At 37.9% G+C, this 14,925-nt stretch overlaps 1 protein-coding gene across 2 annotated transcripts in view; it reads right to left on the reverse strand.

Moving 5' to 3' along the window:
- PTPRQ (protein tyrosine phosphatase receptor type Q) overlaps positions 1-14,259 on the reverse strand; it is a 242,907-nt gene extending 228,648 nt beyond the window's left edge. The window contains exons 1-10 of one of the 2 annotated variants that reach the window (XM_070507246.1): positions 14,058-14,257; positions 12,620-12,667; positions 11,628-11,765; positions 11,077-11,212; positions 10,339-10,596; positions 8,762-8,976; positions 7,594-7,783; positions 7,182-7,487; positions 5,350-5,625; positions 1,311-1,580 (exon numbers count right to left, since the gene is read on the reverse strand). In XM_070507246.1, the coding sequence (XP_070363347.1) occupies positions 1,311-1,580; positions 5,350-5,625; positions 7,182-7,487; positions 7,594-7,783; positions 8,762-8,976; positions 10,339-10,596; positions 11,077-11,212; positions 11,628-11,765; positions 12,620-12,667 (1,837 nt within the window). In that variant the 5' untranslated portion in view covers positions 14,058-14,257. Of the gene's footprint in view, positions 1-1,310; positions 1,581-5,349; positions 5,626-7,181; positions 7,488-7,593; positions 7,784-8,761; positions 8,977-10,338; positions 10,597-11,076; positions 11,213-11,627; positions 11,766-12,619; positions 12,668-14,057 lie in introns of both variants that reach the window. The other variant, XM_070507247.1, reaches the window with a different exon arrangement.
- Positions 14,260-14,925: the final 666 nt, after the last annotated feature.

The raw sequence follows: 14,925 nt of genomic DNA on the forward strand, positions 1-14,925 counted from the left end.
AACTCCAATGTTCTTTCCTTTCTCAGCGTTACCAAAATCCACCCAAATTGCTTAAGTCAAAACCTTAGGTTTCTCCCTTCCTTTATTCATCAGAAGCCTCTTGCCTCAAAGCTTGGACCTCCTACAGCCATAATATAAAATGTATCTGCTACTCTCCATCTGCACGTCCCCATCTTGTCCACCATAATCTTTTGCCTAGATTCTGCAACATCCTTCTACCTGGTTTCCTTGTCCCTTTACACATCATCCTTTGCACATAGCCATGGGGAAATTTTTGTAACATAGGTCACATTGTTGCTCTCCTGCATAAAACTCTCAATGACTTCCACCTGCCCTCAGAACAAACTCAAAAGCATAGCCTGAAAGCTTCATGTGACCTGAGCCTTGAATACTTCTCCGATATCATTTCTTACTGCGCTTCTCCCTCTTCAGCAGACACCACACATTCTGGTCTCTTTGTTCTCAGGTACACAGAGCTTTTTCCTGTTTTACCGTCTTTATGCTGGCCGTTCACGCCCGCAGTACCCTTCCTCCACCTTATTCCACCCTGGCTCCTTCATAAGAAGGAGGCCTCTATTCAGATGTAACTCCTTCTATTACAGCCCATCTAGAGTAGAACCCTCCCTCCCTCTTCAATTCCTCTCTATCATATCACTTTTTTTCCCTTCCTAATGTTTATCAGTTTATAAATATCTATCAATATTACTTCATTTATTTACTTTTAATTTCTTCTTTCTTTCTCCCTCTTCAATAGATTTTCAATGATTACTCACTGCATGAATTAATTTTATTTGAGAAAGAGTATAGAAATTTTTTGTTTCTTTGGTCCTAAACCTTTTTTATGCCATCAGTATTTCCTTTCATGTGCTTCAGTATGCCTTTGTTGATACAATAGTAATTACAAACACTTACATAGGTACGCGTCAGGCACTGTTCTAAGTCCTTACATCTATGAAATCAGCTATTCTCAGGACAACCCATGATATACATATTATTTTCTCCCACTTTACAAATGTAGAAACTGAGGCATAAACAGGTTGAGCACATTGCCCAGGGTTACTGAAACAGTTGAACCTAGATGCAAACCTAGGTAGTGTGGCTTTAGGATCAAGTTCTTAATCATAAACAATGCTGCCTTCATACAAGCAGGAAGCATTTTCAGGAGAAAAGGGATGCAAATTGCTCCAGGTCCTGAGGCACACCAGCAATCTATTTTGGTAAAACTTGTTACAAGGGGTCTATCAGGAACTATTTTACAATACCCCAAATCAGCAAACATCTGTTAAAAATGAGAAGTATTTGATTCTCACTTAGAGTTTGTTGAACAGTTACCAGCTCACTCAAGTTCCCATTCATCACTGTTGCCACTCCAATGTCATATGTCATCCCAGGGATTAAATTATCAATCTTGAATCTATTAGCATCCTTTACAAAAAGCTTCATGACTTCTCTTGTATCTGATATGGATTTGACTTGAATGTAGACCTCATGGCCATCTTGTGGGGGTTCCCACTGAATTATTATACTGTTCTCTCCCACATCTTCAGGTTTAGCATAAACTTTCTGGGGTGGGTTAATACCTTAGAGAAACAGATAGACACACATATCTTAGTTTATTGTTAGCATTATTCATGCTACTGAATAAAAACATCTCAAGTCAATATTAACTAACATTTAAAGTAAATTGTATTACCTTGTATCACCATGTCTTGAAAAGGACTCAATTTAGGAGAAAAATTTGTCTTGTGATTACCACACAAGATTTACCAATATGATTAAGCACAAACTTTACACATCAAGAGAAAATAGAAAGTGTTTAGCAAATTCTTCAGAGTCTTAAGAGTTTCATCAGAGTAATATTCCCATTATGGCGATTACTCATCCTTTATCAAATATACAAGTGTACCTACTATGTACCAGGAACTCTCTTAGGCATGTAGAGACATCAATAAAAAATAACAAAGTTCTGCCTTATGGAGTTTATATTCTATTGGGTGGAAATAAACAATACATATAACAATCATGCAAGTTACACAGTATGTTAGATATGGTAAGTACCAAGGAAAAAAGAAAAATAAACCAAGATTAGGGAGATCAGGGGTGAGGTGGCTTTAGGGAGGAAGTTATGGTATTAAATATGGAATTCAGGGCAAGGTGTCTTTGAAAAGATGAGATTTTGAACAAAACACTTGAAGCAAGTGAGGAAGTTAGACATGCAGATTTCTGGAAGAACAGTATTCCAGGCAGAAAAGAACAGCTAAAGTAAGCGTCCTCCAGTGGGTGTCTACTTGGCATCTCCAAGCACAAAAGAAAGCCAGAGTGAAGGAAGGTGAGAGTATCGGGATGAGGCTGGGGGATAGAGAGCCGGATCATGCCAGGCTCCGAAGGCTTATCTTTGAATAAACAGGTAGCAACTACAGGGTTCTACGCTGAGGCAGGATCTTTCCTAAATTGTAAAGACTCACTTGTGTTGTTATGTTAATAACAGACTATAGAGAGGGTCAATGGTAGAAATAGGGAGGCAAACCCAGAAATCTTGGCGAGAGAGAGTGGTGGCCTGGATGACCATAGCCCTAAGGGATGTAGGGACAAGAATTGAGATTCTGGATTTATTTCAAAGACAGAATCAACAGAATTTCCTGACAGGTTGTGTTTAGGTTGTGAGAGAAACAGAATAGTCAAGGATACCTTCAAGGCTTTTGACCTAAACAACTGGATGAATGAAATGGTCGTGAATTGACATGGGGAGGGTTGTAGGTAAAGCAGATTTGGATGGAAACATCTATAGTTCGGTTGTGGCCATGTTGAATTTAAGATATCTTGTAGATACTTAAACGAGATATATTAAGTTGGTAGTTAGACATTTAAGTCTGGAATTCAGGAGAAAGGTCTGGAATAGAGAGATAAATTTAGGTGTCATTAACATGTAGATGATTTTTAAAGTTTTGGGACTGATATTTATCATAAAGATAGTTGTAACTTTAATTATATCACCTTTCTAATTTCTGAAAGTTATGACACTTGGACATTCATTTAGAAATAAAGAGGGTCCAGCCCAGTGGTGCAGCGGTTAAGTTTGCACGTTCTGCTTTGGCGGCCCAGAGTTCGCAGTTCGGATCCTGGATGCAGACCTACACACCACTTGGCAAGCCATGCTGTGGCAAGTGTCCCACATAGAAAGTAGAGGAAGATGGGCGTGGATGTTAGCTCAGGGCCAGTCTTCCTCAGCAAAAAGAGGAGGATTGGCGGCAGATGTTAGCTCAGGGCTAATCTTCCTCAAAAAAAAAAAAAAAAAGATGAATAAGACCTGGTCTGTGCCTTCAGAAATCTTCCATATTAATGAAGCGAGATAAGTAAGTTAAAAAAAACTGTCATAATGCAGTATTATAATTGCTATTATAGAGGTTATGCACTGGAGACTATGGGAGCATAGAGAGGGATAAATTAACCCTGCCTTGGGGTGCAGGGATAGTTATGGAAGTCTTCCTGGAGGAGTGATTCACTGAGTCATGAAGGAAGAGCAGGAGTTAGCCAGGTGGGAGTGGGGAGACAGAAGGATACTGCAAGTAGAGTAGACAGCAGGTGCATAGGCATAGAAGAGAAAGAAGAGGTCTTATACCTAACACTATATCTAGCCAGAGAACCCTGGATAGGTAGATAGATAGGTAAATAGCAAAGAGGACGCCTGCCTCACCATGGCTTGCCAAGCAGTGTGTGGGTCTGCACCCGGGATCCGAACCTGCAAACCCCAGGCTGCTGAAGCGGAATGCGAAAACTTAACCGCTGTGCCACCAGGACAGCCCTCCGTCTTATTCATCTTTGTATCCCTAGTACTTACTGTAATTTCTGATACCAAAACATTATTTATTCAGTGAACAATGAATTTTTAAAAAAAGACTATTGCCTCAACCTTAGGAAAGTAAAAAACACCAGATTACTAAATCCTGGGCATGCACTGCCATGTCAGCTTACAGTTAATATACATAGCAATGAGCCAGAATTAAACGTGCAGACTCACAAGTACCTTTCTCCTGTCCCTCCATTAAACAAATAGGTACATCCTACGGGAGATTTTAATATAACTTCAAGATTAATGGATCTGTGAGAAATCCTCCTGGCTGCCTGTCAGTTAAAAATGAAAGCATCTTCCTGAAGGGTAAGGGGCTCAGCCGAGCGTTTACCAATTGAAGGATCTTTGTCTGAGCTCAGGGAAGACAAAACATCCCCGATCTAGTGCGCAATTGGAAAAAAACTTTTGATCATGATTTGCAACACTGAATACGTGTATGTTAAGCATTGGCATTTCGTAAGCATTAAATAATATCTTTTACCATTGTTATTACTTTCAATGAATCCGAAGTATTCACAGTAAGTATGAGAAGGGTAATTAATCTACAGCTGTGCAAGTGCAGGTTTTCCACTCCTCCACCTCAGCTCAAGGGTGTTTAATTTTAGCTGGTGAAATTTCAGTCAAAGAACTTTTCATATAGGCATGTTAAATACACACGCACAAACAACACACACATACACTCACAGGGACATACTGTCAAAATGTGCTTAGCTATGCATTGTTTCATACGATAGTGTTTTATCTTTTAAAAAAAAATTGACATACTTAAGGGTTAAATAAAATGCTTAATTAAAAGATGGATTACTTTAATGATTACGTTCTAGACAAGGAATCAAAAACTGCTATGTGGAGGTGAGTGGAGATTAGAAACGCATATGCGGAAGTCCTGAGACGACACTGCCCCCTAGAGGTGATCTCATCACACTGTGAGAGAAAGTAAGGAAGAACCAAGTAAAACTCATTAATGTGCACACCTATTTATTGGATCTAGTGTTATTAAAGATAACTGGGTGAACCAACTTTCCTATGTTATGATAATTTACTTTCCAGCCAAGGCTAGGATAAGGAAGACGTCTTCTAGGAACTCTGGTAGGAACAATGAAAATGTTCAAAGAGTTCATATAAGGCTAAATGAATTTAGTATTTAGAATCCACGTTTAGAATTGATTCAGCATTCAAACAAATGTTCAGCTGTGAGTATCTGTACCTATGAAGGATCAACAAAATTAAATTTCAGAAAAATAATATTTCAAAATATGTAGTTTATATTTTTTTATTAAAAGGCAAAATGTGGGGCTGCCCCATGGCCCAGAGGTTAAGTTCGGCCATGCTCCACTTCGGTGGCCCAGGTTCGGTTCTCAGGCACGGACATATATTACTCATCAGCCATGTTGTGGCAGTGACCCAAATACAGAATAGAGGAAGATTGGCACAGATGTTGGCTCAGGGTGAATCTTACTCAGGAATAAAAAAAAAAGGCAAAACGTGCCTATGCTTACCTGTAATGGCTGAAATAGGTTTCTCAAAGCAGCTTAAAGTTCCTCTTTCTGCTACACTGAATAGATATATCAGATAACGATGGAAAGATCTGAGATTTCCGATTGCTGTTGATGTATTGAGTTTTTCAACAAACATCTCTTCTGATTTATTGTTTTCAACATCCAAAATAGTCACAACATAATGGTGAAAAGATACAGGATCTGGAGGGTCCCAGTGTAAAAATATTTCTGTTGGCTTCACATGAGTAACTGTGAAATTCTGGGCTGATAATGGGCCTAAGAAATAAAAATGTCAAAAAAATGCACTGTATTAGTGATATGATTTGGCTGAATTCTCTCTCACTTCTCAGTACTTCCATAATACTCTCGCTTGAACAGAAAAGGAAAACTGGGTTTGAGTCTTGGCTCTTCCGCTTTCTAGCTCCGGTCCCTGAATAAATAACTAACTCTCTTTGAGCCTCAGTTTTCTTGGCTATAAAATGGGAATTATAGTACTAGCTGCCTTGTGAAATTATTTTGAAGATTAGGTGAGACAAGGAATATAGAGCACTTGGCACAGTGTTTGACACAGATTATTGTTCAATCATTATTTTTATTACAAGCACCACCAAATGGCACTGATGGCACTCAGTGATCACATATCATATACATCTTTTACCTCTTCTGTCCCGTCAGACTAGAGGGCAGGGTTTCATGTTACTCCCTCTTCATTCCCATCAACACGGGAACTCAGGCAGTCATTCCCTTGCAGGAATATTTCCCCACTCCAAACCATTCCACCCAGTGCCAGCGATGTTCCTAGTTAATCCCTCCGGATTAATTTTCTTAAAACAGCACCTGGCATGTATCAGCCTCAAATGCATATCCGTTCACCACCCTCCCAACACACACATATGCACACACATTCTTCTTGAGTCTTTCTTTAGAAGCAATTTCTCAGAGGTTAAAATAAGGTCATCTGGGTTCCCATGTGGCTCTACCACTTAACAAAGCCTGTTAGTCTGGTCAGTTTACGTCACCTCTCTGAAGTTCAGTTTTCTCATTTCTATGTAGCTACTCCCAGGGTTGAGGTGAGTACTGAGTGAGATAATGCATTAAGACGGCTTTTGTAAAACGTAAAGCAAGTCTTAAAAACTACAGTCTTAATGGATTTCCATTGCTTCTAAGGCCAAGTCCAACCACATTAGACACAGACTCCTGGCACTCCCAAATTTGGCACCACCTACCTCTCTAACTGCGTTCACTCTCGCATCTGAGGAAACCTTCTGCAGTCAGCCTGCACTATTCTTTTCCCACAAATTCCTGTCTCCACACTTTTGCCCATAACATTCTTTACTTCCTTCAAGTTTGAGTCTAAGCCTCTCCCTTCCATGAGCCTTCCCCTGTCACCTATACTCTGAATTCTAGAAAGCATTTATTAAATGCACCACTGATTTGGAATTCAGGTTATATTTTTCTATATAGTTCTGTTTGCATTTACTTTTATTCCTTACTAATTCTCTCCCTTGTAAGTCTCTTAAATTCCAGTACACACGTCTATCTCCCACTATTAGCGCATATCAAAAATTCAGTTCTATAAAGATTTCTTGATTACTTACCATGGACCAGGAACTAGTCTAGCTGGTATTATAAGCAAATAAGATATAGTTCCTTATGGGCTTATACTTTAAGAGGAAAGCCAAACACATAAACAGATTCACTGTAATCTAAAATGGTTAAAGATACAAGTATGTCCAGGGTTTTATGAGAAAATATCAGACCTTCAGGAAATACCTGCTAATGATGATATTAAATGTTTGAAAAATTATTCTTTCAGATGTCTTGTAACTTACGTGTTTCAACAATGAATAGTGGACTTAAAGTAGTTTTTGCCTCCCCTTCATTTATTGCAAAGAGTGAAAACCTGTAAATATGGCCAGGAGACAACTGGGTAATTGTTTTTTCTGTAGTATTTGGGGGAATGCTTTCAAAATGTTGTTCTTCTTTGTGGTCTAAATAATATTTAATGATAATTTTATATCCCAGTTTCAGCCACTTATTCAAAATATTCCAACCATTCAAATTATTCCAACTAAATACAACTTCAGTTGTTCCAACATCCTTTACATAGAAGAAAAAGTCTTCCTGTAGAAAAGGTGCTGAAAAAAATATAAAAGAGATTTATTTTTAATTAGAAATTATAATTCTGTCTTTAAAATATAAGCATGAGATGCATGAATATAAAATACTAATAAAAATAATTACGTTCATATTCGCAAATATATGGCAATGGAACATAACAGAAAAATCGTGTAAAGAAATAGTTTGATCCTGTTGCATTTTGCTGTAAAATATAGCAATCCGTTTCATTCTTGGGTAGCAGTGGAAAAGAAATGATTTCATTCGTCTTAAGGCCAAAAGATGATCCATCTGTCCATGTGAGATGACCTTCTTTCTGTAATAAGACGCACAAATTAAGCCAATTTAAAGGAAAAGTAACTGTCATATCTTCAAATATGTGTATTTGAAGATTTTTATTAGTGACAGCTGTATTATAAATTTTTTTAAGATTAATGCTTTCTAAAATTAACGATCAATCAGCTTAATATATTTTATGCAGATTTCCTTCACCATAAAGATTCTGAGCTGGAGACAGCTCATTTTCATTCACTCATTAGTCATGTGTCTTCAGGCAAATTGCTGAATCTCACTCTAAGCCTCTATTTTCTCATCTTTAAAATGTGTACAATAACAGATTGTTGTGAGGATTAAAGAGGCAGCACATATGACAGGCTCAACACAATAATGCCTGGCACAGACCCATAATTCATTAGATGTTAGTTGTTTTATTTCAAGTCTTAGTAAGTTCTACGCATTAGGTGAGGTTGTTGACACCATTCTGCTCAGAGATGTGACTGGTGAATATCACCAACCTCAATTCTCACAAGTAATGAATCTATCTCTAGACAGTCATGTGACAACCCTCCTAGAAATGGGGGCAGGGGGGCCAGGAAAAGTATAAGCTTTGACAAAGATACACAGAATGTAGAACACCAAAAGTGTAAACTACGGACTTTGAGTGATTATGATGTGTCAATACAGGTTCATCAGCTGTAACAAATGTGCCACTCTGGTAGGGGATGTTGATTATGGGGGAGGCTATGTATATGTGCAGGCAAGGGGTATACGGGAAATCTGTTTCTTCCCCTCAATTTTGCTGTGAACTTACAACTGCTCTAAAAAAAGAAAGAGAGAGAGAGATTGACATGGAGGAAATGAAAAAGGAACAGTGTCTGGCTTCTAAGAAGTACTCAATAAATATTTATTGAATGAATGAAGGAAGGAACAAATGAATAAACAAAGAAGGGCCGAATGAATGAACATATATAAAATAGTTTGATCACAATATATGCATTTCTTTACATTTACTGACCTTCAAATCATTAAGACCAGTCCATATTATTATTTGATTCTTTGACCTGAGAAGTGAAAATATAAAGCGTTTTTCCTCTTCATTTTTTATATCCACAAGGTGTGCAGAACTTAAGGATAACTTACAACGTTGCTGGGCTACATTCCATGGCACGCTTTCTTTACTAATTCTATAACAGTTATTTTTTAATGCTACCCATCCTTGTGAACATGAACCTACCAAAAGAAAAATGCTTTGCTATAGATGAATTCAGTAATATAACATTATATAATTACATTTCTTGACATCTATAGAAGATAATTGTGAAAACCTCGCAGTGTTAATTGTGCACGTTCCCTATATTTTCCCCAAACCAATAAAAGTACTAAAGCTGTTATTATTCAAGTGGTAAATCCATTACTACCAAAGAAAATAGCTTTTTAAGTAGCTGTAAGAATTAATTATGCAGAATTATTGCCCACTTATAACAATTTAAACAAAAACCACAGATGTTTTTCTCTCTAAGTTATTTCAGGTTGTCCTTCCTTTCCCTTACTCTTGTACTGGGAAAGAACTTTCTAAGTATATTTCAGGTTTCTTTTTATTTTAGAGAACTAGACATAAGGCTTGCTAAAAATTCTGTTCTCTGCCACTTGACATCAAATCGGTTTACCTTCCAGAAAAAACTAGAATGGGTGCTTAGCTTGTTTCTCCAAGACTGTATACCATAAAAAACTGAGGAAAATCTCAGCCTGTTTAGAGCGGACATTGCGCTTTAACTCTTGTTGATGCTTCATCAGTGCCTCAGCCCAACATATCAGGAAGATGTGACAAGGATCTTTTGAAGAAACTGTTTTCACAGGAGAAGAACAAGGATGGAGAGAGGGAATGCTTTAGTCCCCTTACTATCTTTTTCTTACTATTCAAGTGTTTGTCTGCTTCACTGGTAAACATATATTGTGGTTCACTGATTATTCCTATAGAGAATATTAAAATGGGACTCTTAGCCCATCACAGAGTGGGTATGGCCCTCATGTGCTATCTGTGACTGACCTCTTCTCTCTCTTCCCACCATGTGGGGGAAGGAAGTAGAACGAGGAAGACACTAAAAATTGAACACACTCCCTTTCCCCTTGTAGTATTACAAATTTTGGTCATGTCTGATCAGGGATGAGTAATGGAGAAGCTTCAAATAGGATGGAAGATTGATATTTTTATATCAGATTTTAATGGACCTCTTAATGCCTGAAAATGAGACTATTCATTGATACTTGAAAGTCATCTGAAAAGCAATGGGATCCATACGAACCATTGCCAGAGTTAAAGAAAAGAGAACCCACTTGGTTCAGTTTAAAAGAAGTGGTGAAAGGTGAATAAAGTTGGTTCATACCGTTACCCTGCTAAATCCATCTTGTTCAATAAATCAAATACCAGAATGACACAGTTAGAAAAGGGGGACTATGCTGATTCATTTACAGGTAGTTTACAGTAGTTAATACTCGGCTGGATCACATTTTAAAAGAGGAATACAGCTTCCAAGTTATCTACAAAATCCATAGTAAATATATTAATTAACAATGAACCAAATAGCTACATACCTGTTTCCACTTGAACATCCAGTCTCTGAAATACCTTTATAAAATCCAAGCGTAACTGTTTGAATTCAAATGTAAAAGAATACAAACTGGCAGGTTTCAAACTGCCCCACTCATAAACAGTGACATTGTTTTGCATAATTTGTGAAGAATTATTAAGAGATATTGACATTGAAATGTCATCAGAAGATAGCTCACTCCAGTTAAAAGAAACACTCGTACTTGTTGCTATTGTTTTAATATTTCTAGATGAGATTCCACCTAAAAAATCAGGGAGAATAATTAGCACAGTTTTAAATAAAACTGAATGAAACACAAAGAATATTGAATTACAAAAGATTGACTGTGATGGAAAAACATTATATAACTATAAAATACTTTCTAGACTATACGGCAGTTTCTCATACACTGCTTAGAATGAATGAATCAGATTACAAACCCACATTATAACATTTTTAGAATAATCTGGATTACATGTAACATCTCTATGATACCTTTCTATTCATATTAGCACACATTCAACATCAACACTGAAAATCTTATTCTTACTTCAGTTTATAATTTCCTTTAAATTTTTAAATTTACATTACATTTAAAAAACAAAATACCACTATTCAGATTTGATTTCCGACTACCATTACATATCTGTTAATCACTGTAAAATTCAAATTATCTGGTAATAAAATTTTTTTCCCTTTATAATTAGGTGATATAGCTGAACAACATATACACATTACTTACGGGTTTGGAATGATTTTTCACTCAAAATTTGTCCATATTTTATGGACTGTATAATGATGTAATAGTCTTCATTTTCTTCTAGTGTTATTACTGATTTTGGAAGTTTTTGTGGATCTGTGAGAATGCTTTTGATATTCTGTAAATGAGATTTAGATGCTTAAGAAACGTTTAATAACTCTGTGTCAGATACATTAATCCCAAGTTTGACTTTTGCACATCTCTTTCATATGAAGCAGGTTTTCTGATATAGAATACAAACATATATAAAGTATTTATTTTTACATAAAGATTAGTTGTTATATAATTACTCTCTGTGCACTATATAAATTATAAAAAGGAAAATACATAATCACTCTTATGAAAAAGTTAAATATTATTTTGATGAACTACTTAATGAAGATATTTCATAAAATGGAAACATTTTATATATTAATAAACAAAAGTAAGAAATTGCAATATCTGTTAAATTCCTATTTATGATGTGGCATTTAGTTACATCAAATTTACACTATGCTTACTTTTTATCAGAGCCAAAAAAAAAGATGGCTTACTTTTTGAGCAAAACTATTAACAAGTTGGTATTTTAAAAAATAAAATTCAGGACTCTCTCCTTTAGGAAATTCATCCCATTCAATAAGAATTTTTGTTGTTTGTTTATTCATCGGTACATAATGAAAACTTTTTGAGATCTGAAATGGGAAAGAAAACAAATGATAAAAAATATAAATGGCTTCTTGGTTATTATTTTAGAAGCAAATTTACAAAAATGAAACCTAAAACATGCAAAATGATAATTGAAAGATATTTCATCAATATCAATTTCTACACATGAATTAAATGACATCCATTGGATACTCTATTAACACGATTTTGAAAATAAGAAAGGCAAGTAAAATTACAGCAAGGAAACATGTTTCTCAGACTAGGAACACCACGCTCCTGCGGTCAGGGAGGAGGAGAGACTCAAAGTCACAGGAAAAACTCAGGACACTCTCCTGGCATGTGAACTGTGTACCCTGATGATGATGCCTACGAAAGTGAAATACTTCGCAGACATTCTTGACAATACATTTGCAATGAAAATAAGTTTGAGAGCAAAATGTTTGACTCAGTCATTTTAGAGGCTTGGTTCATTTACAGGTAAAGAAAACGCTAGCAATTGAGGTAAAATAGCTGGGCCCCAGGATCAGAGAGCCTTTCTGTTCCCCAGATGACAAGAAAAGACTTCACGATGTATTTATCAAAATACCTATGAAAACAGCCTTGAAATGTGTCACTTATACCATATCTTTTACCGAATTCTGATCTCTCCCGGCACTGATTATCCCCAAAACAACTAGTAAGCAATGAAAACAGATGCCATCTATACGCATACATTTGTGCAGCATCTAGCAAAGAAAATTTTTCTTAGGTACTAGACCCAATATTTAGTGTTATCTCTCTTCAACACACCCCTTATTTTCCAAAATGGATAGACTCAATGCACTAGCATCCTACCTATTAACTAATTATTCCAAAAAAGGGACATTAAAAAATGTCTCACCTTAACCACATATGGTAACCAGAGCAGTAGAATCATTAATTTCTCCATCTGGAAAATGAAGCATATTCAGTCAAATTAAACATGTATATTTATATTTTTAGGTTCGAAACTAAACTATTAGACATTCCTTAGGTCGTGTGTGTGTGTGCGTGTGTATCACTTTAATGTCATCTCTCTTCACTTTAGACCGACCACTCACCCAACTGAATGTTAAGGCATTAATAAGTAGGTGTTGCATAATATTCTCCACCTAATAAAACTGGAAACATCAGTACTTTCCAACAAATAACAAAATAATTTGCTTCCGGAAGCTGCCATAATTAAATACAAAGGAGGGGGTAGAAATAAAATGAACTATCAGGCAATTACACAAAATTACATTGTGTTGTGTGAAACTAACCTTAACTGGTGGAAATCTAGAATGCCTACACACTGCTACTTCGTTGGAAGCAGTGCCTCACATTTTAAAACTGTACCATCGTTATGAAAAATATTTCAAAATACCGTTGGTGAAATTGAACTTAAATTGGAAAACTATTCAATATTCATTTTTAAAATGCATTGATCTACAAAGCTTGTGTAGCTTTTCCTAGGCACCTAGAGTCCCTGAGGACCTAAGAACTTAAGATATCAAGAAAAGAATAAACATCCTGTAAATAAAATATATAAATATTTCTAAAACTGAAAAACCTCATTTGAATAGTAAATAAGTCCCCAGGATCGATTTTAAAGCTCTCTAAAACCACTCCAAAGAAGGTTTCTCCCTACAAAATCCTCTTTAGTTCTTAACTAAGCAGGTGTTCACCTCGGATAAAATGCAACCCAGTTAAAAAGAAATATCTAATCATTCAACCCACAGACGCCCCCACAAACTGCACAGCTTTAACCTTGTCCGTTTTTCTCTGAAATCTGATGTGAGTGTTCTGTCCTCAGGGTTGTGGCTTTAATTTTCTCCCCCAAATCTCAGTGTAAAGTAGGATTTCGGCGGCTTGTGTGTTGCAATAAAAATGCCAAAGCGGAAAGATCGCTCTGGGCGGCCTAAGTCCAAACCCCGGCGCAGATTCAGTTCTGTGAATCACAGAGCAGGGCCCTGGGAGCACTGTGTTAGCAACAGTCCAAAGGCACCAACTTCTGACCTCTGGATACAGGACAGAGTTTAAGAGAAAGGACTGAGGTTTTAAGAATGGTTAGACTGGAGGGGAAAAGAGGAAAGAGCAGAGACTTGGAAGTCAAAGCGCGGGAGTGCACAGCTGCAGAGCTGCGGGTCCCAGGAGCCCCTCATCCCAGGAGCCCCGCATCCCGCATCCCGCATCCCGCATCCCGCCCTGACCCTGAGCCTGGCCGCGCCGCCGCGCTTTGCAAGTTTCGCGCGCCCGGGGCTGCGCGGGCACAGGCTCGGGAGGAGCCGAGGTGGAGCGAGAGCCGCCCTCGAGCCCACCTCGCGGCCTGCCTCCGTGCGGGGTCCTCCCGGCTCCGGTCAGCGAGCCCTCGCTCTCCTCCAGCTCTTCCCGCCGCTGCTCTGGCCGGTTTCCTTCCCGCCAGCGATGCCCTCTTCCTCGATTGGGTTAATTAAGTGAAGGTCTCCATAGAAACCGTAAGCAGCTGGAAGGGAGAGGAGTGGGAGGCGAGTCCCAAAACATTGCTATGTGGAGGAGAATCACCCTGTACGTGGAAGAAGGGAGGAAAGGGTAGGGGGATGAAGGAGAAAGCGAGCGGGAAACGTTGGCATCTCAAGAAAAAGAAAGCGGCTGTAAATAGCCCTGGTTGGGCACAGTTTTGACTTAAGTTCATCCGTGTGGCTCGGTATGAAGCCATATTCTTGCACCGTTAACACGTTGTGTGGTTGGTTTGCTTGTTTGCTGTCTGCGGCTCTTGATGGTATTGAGTGAACCTCCTTTCCTGAGATCTCCTCCTCAGTTAGCTTCCCTGACAGCCCTCACCTGGTTCTTCCATCTTCTTAGCCCACATCATCCTCTGGCATTTCCAAACTAAAAATTGACTTGATTCACGGTACCTTCCTTGAGTATGGGTTGTTTCACTTTTGTGATTTCAATCATATTCAAGACGCGCAATCATTCCGTCCTGGCTCTCATTTCTTTCCAGCGCCTCGAAACGGTATTTACAGCTCCGCATTGGCCATTTCCATCTTGATGTCCCCAACAGGCAACTCAAAACCATCTTTCCAAAACTAATTCATGATCTTCCCTCTCCAGCCCTTCCTGAGCAGACGGTCGTTCACTCAGCCACCCAAACGAAATAAATTGGCAACTCTGCATCCTCAGATCCTTCCCCTCACTACCCAAAGC

Source organism: Equus asinus, chromosome 4 (genome assembly GCF_041296235.1).
Source record: "Equus asinus isolate D_3611 breed Donkey chromosome 4, EquAss-T2T_v2, whole genome shotgun sequence".
In the NCBI taxonomy this organism is placed as follows: domain Eukaryota; kingdom Metazoa; phylum Chordata; class Mammalia; order Perissodactyla; family Equidae; genus Equus; species Equus asinus.